The sequence below is a fragment of the Lolium perenne genome, chromosome 3 (assembly GCF_019359855.2).
Source record: "Lolium perenne isolate Kyuss_39 chromosome 3, Kyuss_2.0, whole genome shotgun sequence".
Taxonomy (NCBI): Eukaryota; Viridiplantae; Streptophyta; class Magnoliopsida; order Poales; family Poaceae; genus Lolium; species Lolium perenne.
The window spans coordinates 315,151,689-315,175,541 of record NC_067246.2 but is presented as its reverse complement, the minus strand read 5'-3'; the positions used below and the strand labels follow the sequence as shown (position 1 = coordinate 315,175,541).

Sequence of the window (23,853 nt, the reverse complement as noted above, 5' to 3'; positions counted from 1 at the left end):
AAATTCATCATAAAAATATGGTAAAAGATATCGTAATAAAAATATCCAATCCGATCCGATTTGAAATAGCAACCTGTTTTCATACAAGGAAATAATAACAGATATGTATCTCCGCGCGGCCCATTCAGTACAAAATCGTTTGGACTCAAACGGCCCACATAGCGTCCAGATACGTGCACTGCGCCGGCCCGTCTTCTCTCACTTCCACTTCCACTTCTCGCCGCCGTCACCCCAAACCCTCGCTCGCTGTCGCCGCCGATCGGCCGATGGCACCACCTGATACGGCAGCTCCTAGCTTCGCGGTTCGCGCAGCAACCACCTGGTAAATCCTCTCTTCCCTCACGCTCCCTTCACTGCCGGGATGGAGCTCTAACCCCTCGTCCCCTCCTCCTCCGTTTCCCTTATGCGCAGATCGGCCGTTTCTTGCATCGGCGGTTATGGCGCCGCGCTCCATGGAGATGAACGACGACCCGATGTCCAAGCTAACCGACGACATCCTCGCCGAAATCATCTCGCGCGTGCCCTACAGGTCCACCTGCTGCTGCAAGTGCGTCTCCACGCGCTGGCGTGACCTCATCTCCCACCCCGACCATCGTGAGAAGATGCCCCAGTCCCTTGCCGGCTTCTTTTCTAAAGACTACAGCAGTGACCCCTTACCCAGGATTGCTCGCCGTTTCACCAACGTCTCTGGAAAAGGAGAACCTCTCGTCGACCCCTCGCTGCCATTCCTGCCCAAATATGAGAATGTTGAGGTCTTGGACTGCTGTAATGGTCTCCTCCTCTGCCGCTGCTGGAAGCCGACTGATCCCAAGACATTACATTACGTAGTGTGCAATCCTGCCACCGAGAAATGGCTGGTCGTGCCTGCCACTGAGTGGTCCAGCAAGGTGAATGTCGCCCGCTTGGGGTTCGAGCCGGCCGTCTCCTCTCACTTCCATGTGTTTGAGTTTGTACCTGCCGATGTCTTCTGGAAAAGGCATGAACCTTCTGCTTATGCAGTCCCATGCTTCATAAAGGTGGGGATCTACTCGTCCAAAGCTGGAGTTTGGAGCGAGAAGAAAGTTCGGGCGTCGACCTGTGGACTTGAAGTTCCCGTGGATTCAAGAACCGTTTTCTTAAGAGGCACGTTGTATCTGTCTGCCTTTTATGGTCTGGTTGTTGCTGTTGACTTCGAGGGAAACAACTGGAGGTTCATCCCTACTCCTGTGACACCATACAGAGAGGATACCCCTGATAGTATTTATCTATCGCAAGGACAGTTGCATTTTACACGTAAAGGTGATTCTAAACTATCAATCTGGGTTCTTGAAGGTGAAAATTGGACCTTGAAGCACAGTGTTAGCTGCCTACAATTGTTTGGAGAATTGTATTCATCAGTTGGGAAGTATTACAAGGTCATCTCAATCCATCCAGAACACGATGCGGTTTTCATGGTCAGTGGGCCTGAGAAGGCGCTAATATCCTACGACATGGATTCCAGGGAGCTGTATTTTATATGTCAACTTGGATGGGATTGCACAATAACTTCTTATATTCCATATGTTCCCTTGTTCTCGAAGTCACTGGCAGATGGGCACTAGAAGTCCCTAATTGTTTAGCTTCACAATTGTCTTATCTTTATGTTGATGATATTGGACTGGAGCTAGGTCTTGGATCCGAGCAACACTGACTTGGGAAGAAGACCTTTATGATGTTGTGGTAGTTTTTGCTGGTGTTTTGACTGAACTATGTACCTGACTTCATGCAGATAGCTGTTGTAGTTCAGTTAACTTAGTAACTCTGCCTCTATATTTGTACTAATATATATTATCACCCTAGTAGTTTACCATGGATACTATGATTAGTCTGTCATTCTCTAATGTCTGAAACTGTGAATCCCATTATCTGAATTCTCCCATCAATGATGAGATGGTCTTTCTGCGATATATTACTTCTCTAATTATATAATCTCGTTTAGTTTCGGAAGTTCAAACAAGGTTTATGCCATCTCTAGATACTTATGATATATTCATGATTCATTTGCTCCAGCAACCAACATCAGATCATCATATTTGTAGCGGCTGATATGATTTATTGCTTCCATCTGGAGTAAATCTTGGTATCAGATGTTGTTTTACTGCCCACTTGCGGATTTAATACTGAAAGGTAGCTACTGTAGAATATGTGGATGCTATATATTGATTTAAATTTGTAACTTAGCTTCGCTTTAAGTGACACCTGAGGATTATTTGACTTCAGGTCTGACTACGCAGTGACAGTGAAGTTCTTATGACTATTATGCTGGGCTGGGGTTGGTTACCTACCCATGAACAATGTCTTTTATGCTCCTGTCATGATGTGGAGGTTATTAACCACTCAAAAACTGCATTTTGCTGCCATAAAGTAAATTTTTGCCCAATGTCGATCATTCTTTTCTGCTGCAGCTGTGTAAGACTAATGCACTGGTGGCTCGATGGAATTGTCAAGCTGGATGTTGCATTGGTTGCAAACTACTAGAATTTGTTGTCTTTCTAATTCTATGCAATAGAATTGGACTTTCTAATTCTATGCAATGTGCCTGATAGAGATATCTGTCAGTGGCTCACAAAAGATCATGTTATATTTTCTTTTATGGGAGATGCATGCTGTGGACGAGCATTGCTTTAACTGATTGCTGAATACAACCCTCCAACACGATGTTGCACTATGTGTTGTAGAGCGTTACTAGTGCACAAGTCAATTCTCTGCAGGTTTGTAGGATACCTATGTTGGTTACATTTTTTTGTTGATATTTCCCTGTTTTTGCCTTGGCTGGCTCTGGATATTAAATGAGCCAGTTCAGCGGAAGAAGATTATGAGGCTTAAGCCTAACCCGAGCCTTAATTTGAACAGAACAGAAAACTGTTCTTACAAAAAGGTGCCGTGTGCCAAGCTCCATGGTGGCGTTGGAAAACTAGATTGTTAAGAAGAAAAGTCTAAGTGCCTCCTGAATTTGAACATGCTTCGTCGGTACACTCTTTTGCAACAGAGATGATACATGTAATACTCTGGCAATTTCAATTACGACAAGCACTCCATGCGATATGCATCATCACATGCACCTGAATGGTCCCATCGATTAGAGCATGACTAAAGCATGATTTCAAGACATCAAGTATTTACAACATACTATCTTACATGTGTTCCAAACGAAGTAGTAACCTGATTCATAAAACTAAATGGGTCATGGGGTTTGTTATTTGTGCCATGATTGTCGGCTGTGGTAGCAATAGTTGATGGAGCACCCGATAGAGTTGGTTCAGGATTTTAAATTACAGTATCACATTTATTTCTTGCATTGCATATCCAAAATTATGGGAATTTAGAAATTTGTTTCGTTAAATTCTATTGGATCTAGATGAATCTTGAATGAAACTAAATTTCATTTGAATATAGTTTGAATCTAGACCAATATTTTAAGGGAACAAATATAATGGTACCTGTCAAAATTACAAAAAAAAAACTTAAAATTTCATTGAAACTTTGAACCCTGGTTGATCTACCCGTGTTAAGTACAAACTATTGCCGCACCTGCACTGCTGCACATGCCCGCACGACCTATAGACACGACACCCTCCTCTAACTGATACCGCTCCAGGCGTGAGTGAGGCCGAAGCACTTTCACACACGAAGCGTCGTCGGGCGAGCAATATCACACGAGGGATGTGGAAATCATAACACCTATTGTGGATGAAGAAGTTTGAGTGATAGTTTGTCTTGAGATTTGGCACGTATGAAGTACGCATTATTTACTACATCTAGTTTTTTTTATAAAAAATTGAAACTTACAATATAATTTTCAAGATTTTGAAAATAAAGGGCTGCATTTAGATTGGCCTCCATTTGAAAACAATACCTCCATGTGGTTGCTTCTGGTGTCAGGAAGCTACCAGCAAGTGATCTCCGTGCTCGTCATTTGTGGTAAAAGGAACTAAATGGGGCCGACACATACACTCGGAATGGTGGTGAGTTGTTCTATTTCTCTCTTTTTTTTTTTCTCTAGATTTGATTTCTCAAATGGAAGCCTTTCGTCGCGTCGCGACCACGGAGCAAATCTGACGAGCTGCCCTTCCGAAAGGGAAATCTTTTTCCAGTCGATCTTTTTTTAGTAGAGGGAGAAATCTTTTTCTAGTCGTGACACATTTTATTTCTGAAATGCTGCGCGTCAGACTCAAGCGGCCCAGTCCAGCAAATTGAAATTTGCCTGACACGGCCCAAACAGGCAAACAATAGTCCCCCCGTCGTCTTTACTTCCGCGTCCGCCGCATCTCGCTGCTGTGCACGCCCAAATCCAAACCCTCGCTCGCTGGCGGCGATGGCTGCTGCTGACACTCTCGCCGCCGCTCCCCCAATCGCGGTTCGCGTACCACGCATTTGGTAAATCCTCTCTTCCCTCACGCTCCGGGATGGATCTCTAACCTCTCCAACCCCTGGCGTGCGCAGATTGGCCGCTCCTCGTCTCCACGGACGGCGATGGCGCCGGGCTCCAAGGAGAAGAAGAAGGGCGTGGAGGGTAGCCAGGTGGACAAGCTCACCGACGACATCCTCGCCGACATCATCTCGCGCGTGCCCTACAAGTCCACCTGCTGCTGCAAGTGCGTCTCCACGCGCTGGCGCGACCTCTTCTCCCACCCCGACCACCGCAAGAAGCTGCCTCAGCCGCTCGCCGGCTTCTTCTACGAATCCTACAACAGAGACCGCTTCCCCAAGATAGCTCGCTATTTCACCAACGTCTCTGGGGAAGGTGAACCTCTCGTCGACCCTTCACTATCCTTCCTTCCCAAATACAGTAGCATCGACATCTTGGACTGCTGCAATGGCCTCCTCCTCTGCCGCTGTTGGAAGTTTACTGACCCCAAGATGTTGGATTATGTGGTGTGCAATCCCGCCACCGAGAAATGGGTGGTTGTGCCAGCCACCGATTGGTCCAGCAATGTGGACGTGGCTCGCCTTGGGTTCGAACCCGCCGTCTCCTCACACTTTCATGTGTTCGAGTTCATTGGTGAGGAGATATGGGGTATGGATGAGTCCGAGCAAAGCGATTGGGATGGCCGTATCGCAGCGGTGGCGACCTACTCGTCCAAAACTCGAGTTTGGACGCATCAAATTCAAACGGTTGAGATCAATCATTTTGCAATACCCACACATTCGAAAGGCGTTTTTTTCAATTGTGTCATGCATTTGGCTGCATTTGATCGAATGGTAGTAACATTTGATGTTGAAGGAAATCTTTTGTATATCATTGGTACTCCTCATTCGCCACCATACTATGATGATTCTCCTGTCAATGATGTCTTCGTATCACAAGGACAATTGCATTTTGCAAGTAATACTCGTTCTGAATCTGATCTGTCCAACCTATCAGTATGGGTTCTTGAGGATTATAGTCTTGGAAAATGGACCTTGAAGCACACTGTCAGCCACTTGCAACTGTTTGGAACAGATTATTCAGCGCTTGATTACAATGTTATCTCATTCCACCCAGAATGCAATATGATTTTCATAGTTTATGGCCAGGAAAACACACTTGTGTCCTATGAGATAGATTGCATGAAGCGTCGTTTCCTACGTCAACTTGGACGAGATTGTCAACTTGAACATCTTAGTGTTGACGCGAAGACTCCTTTTATTCCATATGTTCCTTTGTACATGGAGTCATCAGCAGATGGGCCCTAAAAAGTCCTATTTGCGTAACGCAACTTTGCAATTGTCTACCTTTCCGATTAAACCTTTATGAACTTGTAACAGTTGCTCATGGTGCTTTAGTGCAGTAATGTATCTGACTCTATGGAGCTAGCTATTGGCTGTGGCACTTAATTAGTAACTGAACTTATGTTTGTGTCCTTGTATAAGTCGCCTATGCAGTTTCATCAGCCCAGTACTTGACCATGGATATATGATCACTTTGTTGTAATTTATTGTCATATGTTGAGTCTGGTTTCTGCTTATTTCTCTCGTGAAAAATTTATTTGTGTTGCAACTTGTTGGTTAATGTTGCCTTTTGGGCATTTGGAGAACTATAGTCCTGCCACATACGTGGGTCTCCGTTTGCTTTGTGATGCTTGAATTCCATTTTTTTGTGTGGAGAGCTATAGTTGTTGCTTTGAAAGTTTTGTTTTCCGCTCTCTATGGAGCTAGCTATTTGCTATTGCACATTATTTGGTAACTTATCTTATGTTTTTGTACTTGTATATATAAGTATCTCATTCTCACGCAGTTTTATCAGCCTAGTCATTAACCATGGATACTATGATTGCTTTGTTGTACTTATCATTGTCTTTGCTATCATGACTTTGGTTTCTGCTTACTTCTCTGTTTGTGAATAATTTATTTGTATTGCAACTTGTTGGTTAATCTTGGCCGTTGTTGGTATTTGGAGAACTATAATCCTGGCATGTATGCGGATCTCCATTTGCTTTGTGATGCTAACAATATGCCTTGGAATATTTTGTTTTCCCCTCTCAATGATGAAGTGATGTGTATGCAAGGTGTTTTCTTATGATCAATATGCTGTTAAGGATATATACAGTTTTGATAGTTCAAACTGGATTTATTTCATTTTGTAGATAGGTTTCTATTGGAATATCAGATGTTGAAATTGTTGGGCCTCTCCCTGAAGTAGGGGACTTTTTTTATAGTGTAAGTTGGTTCTAAATACAGTTAGATAGCTCCATTATCTATTGTAATCTGTTGTGGCACTTCCAAAATATTTAGCTTCAGATTTTGGGTAAACACTAGCAGCGTCTACCGACTACCTTGTATTGTAAATCTCAAGTTGCTTACTGATTCATATTGGACTAGTGCTGGCTAAACCTAGGCATGCCTTATGAAATGCTTGATAATTTCCTTCTCTTTAGATGTTCGCTTTCTTTCGATGTCAATTATTGTTTTTTGCTGCTGCATACTTCGGTCAAGTCTGCTGAAGTAAACATCTGTATGTTCTACAGATGTTAACACTGCTGTGATGATGGTTTCCACCTGAAGTAGGTGACATTTGTAGTGTAACCTGGTTCTGAATACTGTAAGATAGCTATCACAACTGTAGAACAAGCTGGGATTATATTAATCTGTTAATCATCAACCAGAGTTTTCTTTTGTTTCACCTTTGTCACCTGATTATCCTAGTATTATAATCTGAAGTGACGCTCCAAAAACATTTGGCTTCAAGGTTTGAGTAGATTAATCATAGATTGTGGTCTCCCTCGAAATACTTCTATCCCGTGTATGGTAAATCCCAAGCGGCTTACCTGATTTCATATTGGGGTAGTGATGGCTAAACTAGCTATGCATCGAGAAAATGCTTCTAACTTGTTAGCTGTTGCTTTCGTTGGCTGTCGACTATACACTTCTGCTGCTCCATACGATCAATGTGCGCAGTTGCCATTACTTTGCCTTATGGAATAGCATAGCCTGCTCATTGCTGTATTGGATAGTTGTATTCTCTGTCCCATAAATAAGATTTGTTAAAAATTGGATATATCTACTTCGTGTGATGGTGGGAATACATTCCTTGAACTAACTTCTGCACTCCGATATTTGATGTATACTTGAAGCATCTCCACTAAATAGGCCTTTGGGGAGTGCCGACGCCAAAATCGCGCCTAGCCGCGGTCCCCAAATTAGTTTTTCAGTCGGCGCGGCCAAACTCTTCATCCGGCGTCCCCAGGCCGCGTGTTGGCGGGAATGAAGCGAGAAGAAGACGCAGAAAATGTCTCCTGGCTGTGGACCTGGCTCGTCAGTGTTAGTGGAGTCGTCTTCCTCCTCGCCTTCCGCGCCCGTTAAAGACTGCTCGTCTTCAGCGATTGCTCGCCTTCATCGGCGCCTGCTCGTCTTTAGCGTCGGCGTTAATTTAAACCCCCGCACCGCTTCCTCGACGCACATTCTAGCCATAGCCCTCCTCCATCCTCTCCAGCATTGACGTCCTCGCCATGGACCACCACGAAGAAGAAGAAGGTGAGCGCTGCCAACGGCTTCGGCCACCATTGGCTTCTCGTCGCTGAGGCGCGCGCACTGTGGACGGCGGGGTACCCATCCCGCCAGACATGTGTTGTCCGTCGCTGAGGCTAGGGGAGGTGGACAGCGCGGTGTCAGACGCTGTCGCCTTCCTTGGCGAGGTACTCGCCGTAGCACACGCCATCGCCACGTTTCTTGGCAACTGTGAAGGACGAGTAGGAGGAGGCGGCTCCTCACAGGCGCCGCCATGGCGGCGGCGGCGTCGTTATCTGCGAACGGCGCAACCCTTCTTCGCCGCGCCAGCTCCAACACGTCGAGCAGGAGTGGACGCCGCAGCCGAAGTACATGGCGGCGGCGTCCATTGTCAAGGCGGAGGACGACCCATATGGGCCTAAACCCGGAGTCCATACGGGGGACAGTGGACTGCTCTTAAACCCAGGATTGTACTAGTTAGGATGTGCGGGAGGTGCTACCCACCGAGCTGGTCGGTGCCGATCGGGTTACCGCACACCCTGCGCGCCCCGCGTTACCAACTGGGCTGCAGCCCAACAACAGGTAAGCCGTTTTTTTTTCGTTTCTTTTTGTTTTCTGCTGTTTGTTTTCTTTTTTAAAAGACATCTTTTTCATAATCTGAACATTTTTCAAATTTTACTATTTTTCAAATTAAGAAGAAATCACTTTTTAAAAATCTGAACATTTTTCAGATTTGAAATTTTTTAATTTTAAAAAAAAATTCTATGTACAATTTCAAAATTTGAACAATTTTCGAATTTGAACGATTTTCATATTAGAACAATTTTCGAATTTGAACAAATTTCGAATATGAACGATTTTCATATTTGAACAATTTTTGAATTTGAACAATTTTTATATTTGAACAATTTTCGAATTTTTTTAATTTTCAAATTTGAACGTTTTTCAAATTTAAACATTTTTCGTATATAGACTTTTTCAATTTAAACAAAGAAAATAAAACAGAAAGAAAAGAAAATAAAACAGAAAACAGAAAAGAAAAAAAGAGAAAACAAAAGCGAAATCGAAAAAACGCTAACTGGGCCAGGCCCAATACCCGACCAGGGTGTGCGGCAACCGCATCGGCACCGACCTGGTCGGTGTATAGGACTGGCCGGATGTGCTGCTAGCTATGTTGGCACGCTACTTTTTGTTCAGGGAACACCACTTATTTTTCGTTCACTGACACTGTTAACTTACCGTGGAGTCGTAGGTCTGGACGTCTGGTTCTACATTTCCACTGCTATGTAACGCATTTTTAGTCTGACGGCCCATTCCCGCGAAATACTGACCAGATACCTGCCTTCCCCCATCGTTCGTCTTCCACCTCCCACCTGTGCAGTGAGTTCCCTAAAAAAATCCCCACTTCCGCAATTCGCACACGAACCCAAACCGTCGCTCTCGCCATTCCTCGCTTCCCAGCTCGCGCAATAAGCACTTGGTCTCTCCCCACACGCTCTACCCACGACGAATTTCTAATCCTCTTCTCCGTTCTGCAGATTCGGCGCCCCTCGTCTCTACCAACAGACGGCGATGGCGCAGGACCCCATGGAGGGGGAATTGATGGGCGGCGACCCGATGTCCAAGCTCAACGACGACATCCTCGTGGATATCATCTCGCGCTTGCCCTACAAGTCCACCTGCTGCTGCAAGTGCGTCTCCACGCGCTGGCGCGACCTCTTCTCCCACCCCGACCACCGCAAGAAGCTGCCCCAGCCCCTCGCCGGCTTCTTCCACGATGGCTGCAACAACAACCAGTTCCCCAACACAGCTCGATATTTCACCAAGGTCTCTGGGGAAGGCGGCCCTCTCGTCGACCCGTCACTATCATTCCTGCCCCGGTACGACAGCCTTGACATCTTGGACTGCTGTAATGGACTTCTCCTCTGCCGCTGTTGGAAGACAGCTGATCGCAAGACATTGGACTACGTGGTGTGCAACCCGGCCACGCAGAAATGGGTCCTTGTGTCTGCCACCGATTGGTCCAGCAAGGTAAACGTCGCTCGCCTCGGATTCGACCCAACGGTCTCCTCTCACTTCCATGTGTTTGAGTTCATTGATGAGAAGGCATGGGGTATAGATGAATCTGAGCTAACCCCCTGTGACGGACGCATTGAAACACTGGCGATATACTCGTCTGCAGTTGGAGTTTGGAAGCATCAAAGCCTGGACAGCTTTGCATTTGCAATACCCAAGGATTCAAAAGGCGTTTTTTTAAACGGGATCCTGCATTCGGCTACCTCTTATAAGTTTATAGCAGCTGTTAACGTGGAAGGAAATGAATGGCGGTTCATTGATATTCGTGTGCCGCCGTACTATGATGATGCCCGAGACGATGCTATTTTTGTATCACAGGGACAGTTGTATCTCGCAAATATTTATGCTGGTTCTGAACTATTAGTCTGGGCTCTTGAGGACTACAATGTTGAAGAGTGGACTTTGAAGCACAATGTCAGCCTCCTGGAGCTGTTTGGAGCACGGTATTCGTCATTTGCAGATCATTTCAGTTTCATCTCATTCCACCCAGAACGCAATGTGATTTTCATAGTTTGTGGGCACGAGAACACACTAATGTCGTATGAACTGGATCGCAGAAAGCTGTGTTTTATATGCCAACTTGGACGGGATTGTCAAAATCAGTGGGGCAAGACTCCTTATCTTCCATATGTTCCCTTGTTCTCGGAGGCATTGGCAGATGGGTAATAAATCTCTTACTTGCATAGTGTAGCTTCGCATTTGTCCATCTTTCTAATGATATTATACTATTGGAGTTACGTCTTGAGTAGGACCAAAAGTGAGTTGGGTAGATCTTTCTTAAGTTGTGATGGTTAAAGACGGTGCTTGAGTGCAGTCATGCCTGGACCTGGCTTCATCTGGTTAGCTGTTCAGTCAACTTAGAAATTCTGCTTGTGTCCGTTTACTTGTATATATTCATGGCTGTTAGCAGTCCGCGCAGTCGTGTAACACCCTAGTACTTCAATCATGTATATTACAATTGTTTTGTTCATTAAAATTTAACTTCTGAATTATGTTGATGCATATTTTCTCAATTTTGTATATGTTGCAAGTTTTGCATTTGGATCTCCTTTTGCTTTGTCATGATACTGAATGTCACCATCCTATTTTTGATCTCCAGTTAATAATGAAATGATCTTTGTGTAAGGTGCTTTTCCTGGAGTTCCATAGCAGATGGTCAGGATACACTTTTTTGGAGTTGGAATTGGATTTATGTCATTTCTTCCTAGCTATTTTTATTTAATTGGACAATTCGTTTGTTGCAATACATATGTAGTGAATGATGGGTTTGGTTCCACCTGAATTATGAAATTTTGATTGCAGATGCTTTCTCTTTCTGTTGGTTTTACATATACTAGTTCTTTGTATGGTGCCTGCTCTATTTTCATGAATTTCATACCATGACTAGCCTGTCGTTTGGGATCGGTATAATGATTGTAATAAGTTGATTTTAAGTTGTCCCTATAAATATTTCCAACTTGTACCTGCTCTTTTATTGGAACAGTGCTGACTACTGACTAGGCAAGGAGGAAAGTAATGTTTGATCATTTCACCATTCAGCTGTTAGCTTTTTGACTGCTGTTGATTTATTCTTGTGTCTGTTGCGTGATACCAATCAACAATTCTATCATCAGATTATCCAATCATATTTCTTTAATCTGATTTGAGCAAGCTGCGACAGTTTATTTCTTAGCAATTTTCTACTCTGCATATGATGATCTTTGCATGGTGCCTGCCTTATTTCCAAGAATTTCCTTCTAAGACTGGTCTTTTGTGCTCGAGGGGTGGGTCACCTGGACCTCCGAAACAACTGAAATTGATATTTATGCAGTGAATAATACAAGGTAGAATTAACTGCCGGGTGTCCCTAAGGAAAATATCGACATTGTATTGCTTTTGTTTTTACGAAAGGACATTGTATTGCTTAACTGCTCTTTTTATCTGAATATTGCTGACCAACTAATAATACAAGGTAGAAGTTAACTCCCGGATAGGAATGTAATGTCTGATCATTTCACCATTCGACTGTTTGGCTTTTTTTCCGCAGTTTTTTTTTATCTACTGTTGGGTACTACCAGTGTGTGCAGTGATGCAGACTGCTAGGCCATAACTTCATCTAAGAAAGATATTTTTCTCCAATATCATGGGTGGTCGTTCTTAATCTCTAGCCAGGAAATCTAGATCCTCATGGAATAGCTATATTGCATTGAAGCTAGAACTCAGTGGCATGAAGTTAACTGTGCTTTTTTTCCCCAATGGAATGTGCCTGTCACAACACATCAGTGAGTGTCTTATATACAAGATCCAGATATACTTTCTGCTGTCCCGGTCTTGTTGGATACACTCCTTGAGCTCACTACTGCCTTGTCTTCTGTTGATGTATATTGATAGACACTACCCCCTCCAATGCTGGGCACAGTTCCTGTTCTGCCTCACCTGGCTCTGGCTTTAGGGTGAGGAGCACAGGGACGTGGATCAGCAATGCAGAGTTTCATCCGCACGATGGCAGGCCATCATTAAAGTAAAACGAAGTCAGCTGTTACAAGTGTCAATCTTCGTTGTGCCATCTCAAAATTATATCAGTACGAAGACGATTCCCACAATTTTTGGACTAGTATCACTCTCACCGTGACAATGGACCGATGAGAGAATGGAAAATGGGAGAATGATCCGTGGGGTTCACAAGTTTGCGCTCGGACAAGTCAAACAGTCTACTTGCATTTTGTAGAAATCGAGTTATTTTTATTTTAGGGGAGCGTTGATAATCCTTCGGAGGATAACTCCTCCCGAACCTCTGGCTTTAACAATCGACACCGTCCCTCTTGACTACCACCTGTGTGCACCTCTCCTCCTCACACAGAACGAGAACAAAATCCCCCACGCTACCACACCGTTGCTTGAACAAGTCAGGCAAAATGCACCGTCGTCCGAAAAAGTTCGGTGAGCGACCTTCCCGGCAACACCACTGACGTCTGGACTCCCAGTTGGCACCTCCAACACCCCCTCCTTGCAGCACCGTATCGCACCAATGGAAGCAGCAACGCCCACCTATGGCAGCATCACTGACACACGAAGAAAAAGTCTAGTGAGGGACCGCCCTCCTTGCAGCACCGCCTCCAACCGATGGAAGCACCATCGTCCGCCTATGGCAGCACCACCGTCCTGGTTGGCCGCACCACCACCTTTGCAACTCCGGTGGCCAGCCTTTGCAGCTCTGGCAGCCAGCTTTTGCAGTAGCGGTGGTGAGGATTTGCAGCTCTAGCTCCCATCCTTTGCTCCGGTGACGGGGGATTGCAGATCCACCACACAACATATGCAACTCTACTGACAACCTCTCGCAGCACCTCCACACAGCATATGCAGCTTCACCGCCACTGCCCAGGCTCGTGGTTCCCAGCTCTTCTGCCTCTTCTTATAGTAGCTATGATCGCCACTCGAAGCAGCGCACCTCTTGTAGTAGCACTGGCGGCCTGACCTTGTAGCACCGTCGTGCGCGCCTCCTCCCCTTGATGTACACCTGGGCAAAGTTCGGGCCGGTCCGGGCTTCGGGCCGGGCTTTAAAAAGCCCGCGGGTAAAAAGTCAGGCCCGAGCCCGGCCCGGCCTGACCGTCGGGACTGTAATTTAAGCCCGAACCCAGCCCGAATGAGCAAAAAGCCCGGCCCGGCCAGGCTAAAATGCGCGAAAATGAACGCCCAAGCCCGGCCCGGCCTGACGTTCGGGCTCAGATTTCAGGCCCGAGCCCAGCCCGAAGTGCAAGCCCGACCCGGCCTGGTCCGGGATTTTCGAGCCGGGTCAGGACGGGCCGGCCTACCCATGCCCAGATGTTCCTTGATGTAGCAACGACGGCCGCCATGGAGCTGTAGGGATACGTTGCATAGAAAACAAAAAATTTCCTACCGCGAGAACGCAATCCAAGCCAAGATGCAATCTAGAAGATGGGAGCAACGAGGGGATGAACGAGACTAACCCTTGAAGATTTCCAAAGCCTATAAGAGTAGGCTCTTATTGCTGCGGTAGACGATCACTTGCCGCTTGCAAAAGCGCGTAGAAGATCTTGATCATGGTGCCACGATCGGGCAGCACCTCCGTACTCGGTCACACGTTCGGTGTTGATGACGACGTCCTTCTCCCCGTTCCAGCGGGCAGCGGAAGTAGTAGATCCTCCTCGGAATCCCGGCAGCACGACGGCGTGGTGGCGGTGTCGATGGAGATCTCAGGCGGAGCTTCGCTAAGCATATGCGGGAGAAGTAGTGGAGGAGGGGTGCTAGGGTTTGGGGAGAGAGGGGGGGTGCCATGGGCGCCGGCCTCAAGGGGGGCAGGGGTGGTGCGGCCAAGCCATGGGCTGCCCCCTCCCTCTCCTCCTCATTATATAGGTGGAACCCCAAGGGTTTGCCCAAAGTCTTCGAATAAGACCCCAACAGAAAAACTGCCTTATGGACGAAACCTAGAGGGACAGGGACTCTCTCACTTCCCCCTTTTCTTGGCCGGCCAAGGAGGTGGAGTCCACCATGGACTCCACCCTCCCACTTGGTTGGCTGGTTAGGGTTTGTGGAGTCCCTCCGGGACTCCTCCTTCCATAGTGATTTATTTCCGGATAATTCTAGAAACCACCTTCCATAAATTCACCGGATCATTTCCAAACTTGGAAAGTGACTTCCTATATATGAATCTTATTCTCCGGACCATTCCGGAACTCCTCGTGATGTCCTGGATCCCATCCGAGACTCCGAACAAAACTTCGAACTCCATTCCATATTCCATATCTACTTAAACGACATTAAACCTTAAGTGTGTCACCCTACGGTTCGCGAACTATGTAGACATGGTTGAGACTTCTCTCCGACCAATAACCAATAGCGGGATCTGGAGATCCATAATGGCTCCCACATATTCAACGATGACTTTAGTGATCGAATGAACCATTCACATACGATACCAATTCCCTTTGTCACGCGATATTTTACTTGTCCGAGGTTTGATCATCGGTATCACTCTATACCTTGTTCAACCTCGTCTCCTGACAAGTACTCTTTACTCGTACCGTGGTATGTGGTCTCTTATGAACTTATTCATATGCTTGCAAGACATTAGACGACATTCCACCGAGAGGGCCCAGAGTATATCTATCCGTCATCGGGATGGACAAATCCCACTGTTGGTCCATATGCCTCAACTCATACTTTCTGGATACTTAATCCCACCTTTATAACCACCCATTTACGCAGTGGCGTTTGATGTAATCAAAGTACCTTTCCGGTATAAGTGATTTATATGATCTCATGGTCATAAGGACTAGGTAACTATGTATCGAAAGCTTATAGCAAATAACTTAATGACGTGATCTTATGCTATGCTTAATTGGGTGTGTCCATTATATCATTCACATAATGACATAACCTTGTTATTAATAACATCCAATGTTCATGATCATGAAACGATGATTATCTATTAATCAACAAGCTAGTTATACAAGAGGCTTACTAGGGACTCCTTGTTGTTCACATAACACACATGTATCAATGTTTCGGTTAATACAATTATAGCATGGTATGTAAACATTATCATAAACTCAAAGATATTATAATAACCATTTTATTATTGCCTCTTGGGCATATCTCCAACAGTCTCCCACTTGCACTAGAGTCAATAATCTAGTTTACATTTGTAAAGATATAACACCTTGGCCTTCCGGTGCTTTATCATGTATTGCTCACGGGAGAGGTTTTAGTCAACGGATCTGACACGCTCAGAAACGTATGTATTTTGTAATTCATTTGCGTCTCAACGCATCACTCATTTCCAAATGAGTCGGCATTAAATATGTTTGATCTTCTGGTGGAACCTTAATTCCGCGGTCTGAAATGTGTCACTAATATTGTCACACACAATATAGCTTCAAAATTCTGACTCTGTCGGAACTACACCAAGTTCTAAAAGAACCTCTTGACTTAACATCCTTTGTCATTGTCAAAACAATCACATACTCTGCCTTCTTTTGTAGAATCCGTCACAATATTTAGAACTCTTCTAAATCTAGCATAGACAACTTCTAGCTCATTGTGCTACCTTTTAAACAACACTTAGTCTAATTTGAAATTGAAATTTTATTTTCATATGTGACAAAATAAATATCGGTGCAACACTTTACAGCGATTTGTTTGTCATTTCTTCATACAAAAACTATATATATATATTCTTGGTTCTTCTTAAGTACTCAAGAATATTCTTACTGTTTTTCAATGATCATCACATGAATCATTCTGGTATATGCTCCTAACCTTTTAGAGCACAAGATATCTGATTATGTACATATTATTCATGATCTAAAATCACTCATGTGTTTTTACTCATCGAGTGTCAGATACACTCAAGTCTTGTTAAACCTTCACATGACAAGAACATTTTCTTAATATTTCTATATTGAACTACTTCAATATCCATTCTATGTACTTTGACTTAAACTTATTATGTGTTTCAATCTATCTTCATAGATCTTGACACTAACTTTGTTTCAGTCCATATCCTTTCATTGAAGTTAATTTCTCAATGAAACCTTTTTAATCAAGTATATAATTACATCATTTATAACCAACTATATGTCATCTACATAAAGTATTATAAATATGTCTCATCGCTCCCACTTAATTTCTTGGAAATGCAAGCCTCTTCATCGTTTCTGATGAAATCAAAAACTCTTTGACTATTTCATCTGGTGAAGATTCCAACTCCGTGATACTCACTTCATCCAATTGAAGTTTGTATACCTATTCTAGTATTCCACGGACTAGCAAAACAATTGGTTGTATCTTGTATACACCTTTAATACACACGTCTGATAAGTAATGTATTTTGCCATCCTACTAGCATATCTCATAAAAGAAATATGTAGTGATTACTAGAATAATCCACATAGACTATAAGCATTGCTACGGAAGATCTAATCTTATCGTAGTCAACTCTTTGAACTTTGTCGTAAACAACTTTTCGACAAGTCGAGCTTCTTCAAGGATATTTCATCCAAGTCCATCAATTTTATAGATCTATTTACTTTCAAAAAGTATTTATCTATCTTGGATTTCATGGCGTATAGCCATTTTAACGGAGTCGGGGCCCATCATAACTTCTTTGTTTGTAGTTGGTTTATCATTGTTCAAAATCAATCCTTTGTCCACAAATCATTTATTTGATCACAAAGTAAACCATACCTACAAGGTTCAATATGTACTTCGATCTCCATGGCTAAAACACTTTGTAGTCATGGGAGCCATGATCGTCGTGGCCGCTTCTGGAACCAATTCCGATGTTGCGCTACTCTGATCATTATGCTCAGGTTCATAAACTTTATCAAGTTCTATTGTCCTCCCACTCAAAAATTTCGCTAGAAACAATTTCTTGGAAATAAGAAACATTGACAAACACTTTTGTCTTTGTCTCCATAGTGGGAAGAATTCCCAATCAATTCTCTGGGATAACCAACAAAGACATTCATCCGATTTTGGTTGTAAACTTATTTACTTATGCTATGCATACCAAAATTTAAGAAAGGACTATTAGGGTTCATACCCATGCCATAACTCATATGGTGTCATTTCTACGGATCATGATGATGCTCTATTCAGTGTAAAAGCGGTAGTCACTAAAGCATAATCCACAAAAATATAATGGCGTCATAATATTTTATCTCATCATTAATCCAACAAGGTTTGGATACATCTCTCGGATACTATATCATCATTATGATAGTCCAAGAAATGTGAGTTGTAGAACAATTTCATGACTCTCTTAGATGTTCGCTAAAACTCGTAATTCAAATATTTTCACCATGATCCAATCATAGATATTTGACTTTTCTATTACGATGATTTCCACTTCATGCTGAAATTTATTTGAATCCATTCAAATGTTTCAAACTTCTTCCTTATTGAATATATCCACATATATACTCAATTCATTGTTGAAAGTTTTCATGAAGTAGAAGAATCTCCCGCACACAACTATGCCCAGTGAACCACATATATCATTATGTATGTTTTCACTAAGTTAGTTGCCCGTTCAACTCTTGGCCTATGAACGGTATTTTAGTCATTCTCTTTTAGAAAAGATTTGCAAGCGCCAAATGATTCGAAAAATCAAATGACTCCAAAAATCCATTTGCATGGAGTTCCTTCATGCGTTCCTTTCTAACATGACCTAAATGGCGGTTCCGCAAATAAGTGGAATTCAAATCATTTGCCTTATGGCATTTTAGCGTCAGTATTATGTGTGTGTGTTTCACCATTAAGATTTATAATAACTTATCCATCGTACATGGAGTAATGTCATAATTTGAACAACTCATTGTTTTCATTTGACCAGAGCAAAATAACAATTATTAAGTTCTTTATTATAAATCCTAAAGGCTAGATAGAATGCCAACGACGAACATAATAACACTTTATTTTGTTCCAGACGTGTATTCCTATCATATTCATTGTCAGTCACTTAGGCGATTGTATTCTTGTATTGCGTTGTTTTGTATGACACTTCATACCAACCAATATGGTACAAATACCCAAGAATTTCATTGTGAGACCTAACTAGGAATACAACCATAACATGTATATCATTTATATACACCTGAGCTAGACATTCTAGTTTTTTCTTTCTTTCTGCCAATAATCTTTTGTAGTTTCTCTTTTAGCTTTCCTCATTATTCAGAAAAACACATCAACTTCAATAACTTCTTGGTTTGTTGGTCAAATACCAATAACCTTGAGGTTCTTACTTTGAAGTTGATCATCATATGTAAAGTGTTCCGGATTTCACTATTAGTAACCTTGTAATATGATGAACAATTTTACTCATAATTTTATCCATTGTATCATGATGACTTTCTGAGACCATGTCTGTACATGCTAGGCTCGTAAAGTTTTAACCTTAGTATTCGCATATGCAAATCTGGCTTGCACCCGTTGTACGCACACATAGAATCTATAACACCCGATCATCACGTGATGCTTCGATACGACGAGTCTTAGCAACGGTGCATACTAAGGATGATAACTTCATGGATATGCGAATATTGTTAGTGCCCCAATAGTTGGAGGATTGGGACGCCTTGCGTCTTCAACCTTCGTACATTCCCATAAAACTTATGAGTTTATGTAGTCTCACCAAATTATATTCTATCATCTTGCAATAAGGTCTTAGATATCATATATATCTCATACCTTGATTATTTCTGAAAACTAAATTTTTAGCTCCTTACTTTTCAGACAGATTTGAACTTCGAGTTTCACGGAGACAAGATAACTTTATGTACTAATTGAAACCATAGCTCTTTGAATCAACAATGTGAGGTTTACTAAAAGTTTGCTATAGGACTTAATCACTTCTTGATTCTTTAACAATACGGTACCAGTCCGTAAAGTTTCTTGTCAGATTTTAACAGTATTTCTATCTCAATTACAAGACTAGCGCATGGTAGAAAAACGGATGCCAATACTACAAAATTAATTCAAAATACTACTCAGACTATGTTTATGATAATTAGTTCATGTTTTAATCTAATTACTAATGAACTCCCACTTAATACAACATCCCTCATAGTTGTTAAGTGGTACACGATCCAAATCCACTACACCAAAACCGATCATCACGTGAGATGATGTAGCTTCAATGGTGAACATCAACATGTTGATCATATCATCCATATGACTCGTGTTCAACCTTTCGGTTTCTGTTGTCCCGAGGCCATGTCTGTACATGCTAGGCTCGTCAAGCAAACCCAAGTATTCCGCGTGTGAAACATGGCTTACACCCGTTGTATATGAACGTTGAATCTATCACATCCGATCATCACAAGATGCTTTGAAACGACGAACTTTGGCAACGGTGCATACGAGGGGAGAACACTTTATTATCTTGATATTAATGTGAGGGATCATCTTATAATGCTACCATCGCGTTCTAAGCAAAATAAGATGCATAAAGGATTAACATCACATGCAATTCATATGTGATATGATATGGCCCTTTTGTCTTTGCGCCTTTGATCTTCATCTCCAAAGCACGGACATGATCTCCATCATCAACGGGCATGATCTCCATCATCGTCGGCGTAGCGTCAAGGTCCATGGCGCCGTCTTCATGGTTGTTCACCTCATGTAGCAACTATTACAACTACTTTGAAATACTACTCAACATGAAAATTAAAGACAACCATAAGGCTCCTGCCGGTTGCCACAATACAATAATGATCATCTCATACATATTCATCATCACATTATGGCCATATCACATCACCAAACCCTGCAAAAACAAGTTAGACGTCTCTAATTTGGTTTGCATATTTTACGTGGTTTAGGGTTTTCGAGAGAGATCTAATCTACCTACGAACATGAACCACAACGGTGATACTAATGTTGTCAATAGAAGAGTAAATTGAATCTTCACTATAGTAGGAGAGACAGACACCCGCAAAGCCTCTTATGCAATACAAGTTGCATGTCGAACGAGAAACAAGTCTCATGAACGCGGTCATGTAAAGTTAGTCCGGGCCGCTTCATCCCACTATGCCACAAAGATGGAAAGTACTCAAACTAAAGACAACAAGAGCATCAACGCCCACAAAACCATTGTGTTCTACTCGTGCAACCATCTATGCATAGACCTGGCTCTGATACCACTGTAGGGATACGTTGCATAGAAAACAAAAATTTTCCTACCTCGAGAACGCAATCCAAGCCAAGATGCAATCTAGAAGATGGGAGCAACGAGGGGATGAACGAGACTAACCCTTGAAGATTTCCAAAGCCTATAAGAGTAGGCTCTTATTGTTGCGGTAGACGATCACTTGCCGCTTGCAAAAGCGCGTAGAAGATCTTGATCACGGTGCCACGATCGGGCAGCACCTCCGTACTCGGTCACACGTTCGGTGTTGATGACGACGTCCTTCTCCCCGTTCCAGCGGGCAGCAGAAGTAGTAGATCCTCCTCGGAATCCCGGCAGCACGACGGCGTGGTGGCGGTGTCGATGGAGATCTCCGGCGGAGCTTCGCTAAGCATATGCGGGAGAAGTAGTGGAGGAGGGGTGCTAGGGTTTGGGGAGAGAGGGGGGGTGCCATGGGCGCCGACCTCAAGGGGGGCAGGGGTGGTGCGGCCAAGCCATGGGCTGCCCCCTCCCTCTACTCCTCATTATATAGGTGGAACCCCAAGGGTTTGCCCAAAGTCTTCGAATAAGACCCCAACAGAAAAACTGCCTTATGGACGAAACCTAGAGGGACAGGGACTCTCTCCCTTCCCCCTTTTCTTGGCCGGCCAAGGAGGTGGAGTCCACCATGGACTCCACCCTCCCACTTGGTTGGCTGGTTAGGGTTTGTGGAGTCCCTCCGGGACTCCTCCTTCCATAGTGATTTATTTCCGGATAATTCTAGAAACCACCTTCCATAAATTCACCGGATCATTTCCAAACTTGGAAAGTGACTTCCTATATATGAATCTTATTCTCCGGACCATTCCGGAACTCCTCGTGATGTCCTGGATCCCATCCGAGACTCCGAACAAAACTTCGAACTCCATTCCATATTCCATATCTACTTAAACGACATCAAACCTTAAGTGTGTCACCCTACGGTTCGCGAACTATGTAGACATGGTTGAGACTTCTGTCCGACCAATAACCAATAGCGGGATCTGGAGATCCATAATGGCTCCCACATATTCAACGATGACTTTAGTAATCGAATGAACCATTCACATACGATACCAATTCCCTTTGTCACGCGATATTTTACTTGTCCGAGGTTTGATCATCGGTATCACTCTATACCTTGTTCAACCTCGTCTCCTGACAAGTACTCTTTACTCGTACCGTGGTATGTGGTCTCTTATGAACTTATTCATATGCTTGCAAGACATTAGACGACATTCCACCGAGAGGGCCCAGAGTATATCTATCCGTCATCGGGATGGACAAATCCCACTGTTGATCCATATGCCTCAACTCATACTTTCTGGATACTTAATCCCACCTTTATAACCACCCATTTACACAGTGGCATTTGATGTAATCAAAGTACCTTTCCGGTATAAGTGATTTATATGATCGCATGGTCATAAGGACTAGGTAACTATGTATAGAAAGCTTATAGCAAATAACTTAATGACGTGATCTTATGCTATGCTTAATTGGGTGTGTCCATTATATCATTCACATAATGACATAACCTTGTTATTAATAACATCCAATGTTCATGATCATGAAACGATGATCATCTATTAATCAACAAGCTAGTTATACAAGAGGCTTACTAGGGACTCCTTGTTGTTCACATAACACACATGTATCAATGTTTCGGTTAATACTGAAGGAGATATGCCCTAGAGGCAATAATAAAGTGGTTATTATTTATATCTTTATGTTTATGATAAATGTTTATATATCATGCTATAATTGTATTAACGGAAACATTAGTACATGTGTGATATGTAGACAACAAGAAGTCCCTAGTATGCCTCTTAAACTAGCTTGTTGATTAATGGATGATTAGTTTCATAATCATGAACATTGGATGTTATTAATAACAAGGTTATATCATTATATGAATGATGTAATGGACACACCCAATTAAGCGTAGCATAAGATCTCGTCATTAAGTTATTTGCTATAAGCTTTCGATACATAGTTACCTAGTCCTTATGACCATGAGATCATGTAAATCACTTATACCGGAAAGGTACTTTGATTACACCAAACACCACTGCGTAAATGGGTGGCTATAAAGGTGGGATTAAGTATCCGGAAAGTATGAGTTGAGGCATATGGATCAACAGTGGGATTTGTCCATCCCGATGACGGATAGATATACTCTGGGCCCTCTCGGTGGAATGTCGTCTAATGTCTTGCAAGCATATGAATGAGTTCATAAGAGACCACATACCACTTGCGAGTAAAGAGTACTTGTCAGGAGATGAGGTTGAACAAGGTATAGAGTGATACCGAAGATCAAACCTCGGACAAGTAAAATATCGCGTGACAAAGGGAATTGGTATTGTATGTGAATGGTTCATTCGATCACTAAAGTCATCGTTGAATATGTGGGAGCCATTATGGATCTCCAGATCCCGCTATTGGTTATTGGTCGGAGTGAGTACTCAACCATGTCCGCATAGTTCACGAACCGTAGGGTGACACACTTAAAGTTGGATGTTGAAATGGTAGAACTTGAATATGGAATGGAGTTCGAATATTTGTTCTAGAGTCTCGGATGAGATCCCGACATCACGAGGAGTTCCGGAATGGTCCGGAGAATAAGATTCATATATAGGAAGTCATATTCCAAGTTTGGAAATGATCCGGTGCATTTATGGCAGGTTCTAGAAGGTTCTAGAAAAGTCCGGAAGAAATCACCATGGAAAGTAGAGTCCCGGAGGGACTCCACTATGCATGACCAGCCAACCCTAAAGGGGAGGAGTCCAAGGTGGACTCACCTAGGGTGGCCGGCCAACCCACCTCAAGGAAAGGTGGGAGTCCCACCTTGGGTAGGACTCCCTCCTTGAGTAGGTTTCCCACATATGGGAGGTTTTAGTGTTGGGGTCTTATTCGAAGACTTGGACTAGAACTCTTGGTGCTTCCACCTATATAATGAGGAGGAGAGGGAGGGGGGCAGCCACTCTTTGGCTCAGCCTTGGCCGCACCCCTTAGAGGGCCGGCGCCCAACCCCCTCTCTCCCCAAACCCTAGCGGTCTCTCTCCTCCACCACATCCCGCAAGCTTAAGCGAAGCTCCGCCGGATTTCTCCACCACCACCGACACCACGCCGTCGTGCTGTCGGATTCAAGAGGAACTACTACTTCCGCTGCCCGCTGGAACGGG

General features: G+C 43.4%; 3 protein-coding genes across 3 annotated transcripts; all 3 read left to right on the top strand.

The window, feature by feature from the left end:
• The first annotated feature begins 207 nt into the window (after window positions 1-207).
• Window positions 208-1,851, top strand: LOC127345545 (F-box protein At5g07610). Its single transcript, XM_051372032.2, has 2 exons — window positions 208-322; window positions 412-1,851. Exon 2 carries the CDS (start codon window positions 438-440, stop codon window positions 1,578-1,580), a length of 1,143 nt encoding a protein of 380 aa, XP_051227992.1. The 5' UTR covers window positions 208-322; window positions 412-437; the 3' UTR covers window positions 1,581-1,851.
• Window positions 1,852-4,266: 2,415 nt separating this feature from the next.
• On the top strand, window positions 4,267-5,966 carry LOC127345544 (F-box protein At5g07610). The gene is made up of 3 exons (XM_071828650.1): window positions 4,267-4,375; window positions 4,462-5,020; window positions 5,312-5,966. Exons 1-3 carry the CDS (start codon window positions 4,334-4,336, stop codon window positions 5,692-5,694), a joined length of 984 nt encoding a protein of 327 aa, XP_071684751.1. The 5' UTR covers window positions 4,267-4,333; the 3' UTR covers window positions 5,695-5,966.
• Window positions 5,967-9,516: 3,550 nt separating this feature from the next.
• LOC127345543 (F-box protein At5g07610-like) lies at window positions 9,517-10,686 on the top strand. Its single transcript, XM_051372029.2, has one exon. It carries the CDS (start codon window positions 9,517-9,519, stop codon window positions 10,684-10,686), a length of 1,170 nt encoding a protein of 389 aa, XP_051227989.1.
• The last annotated feature ends 13,167 nt before the right edge of the window (window positions 10,687-23,853 follow it).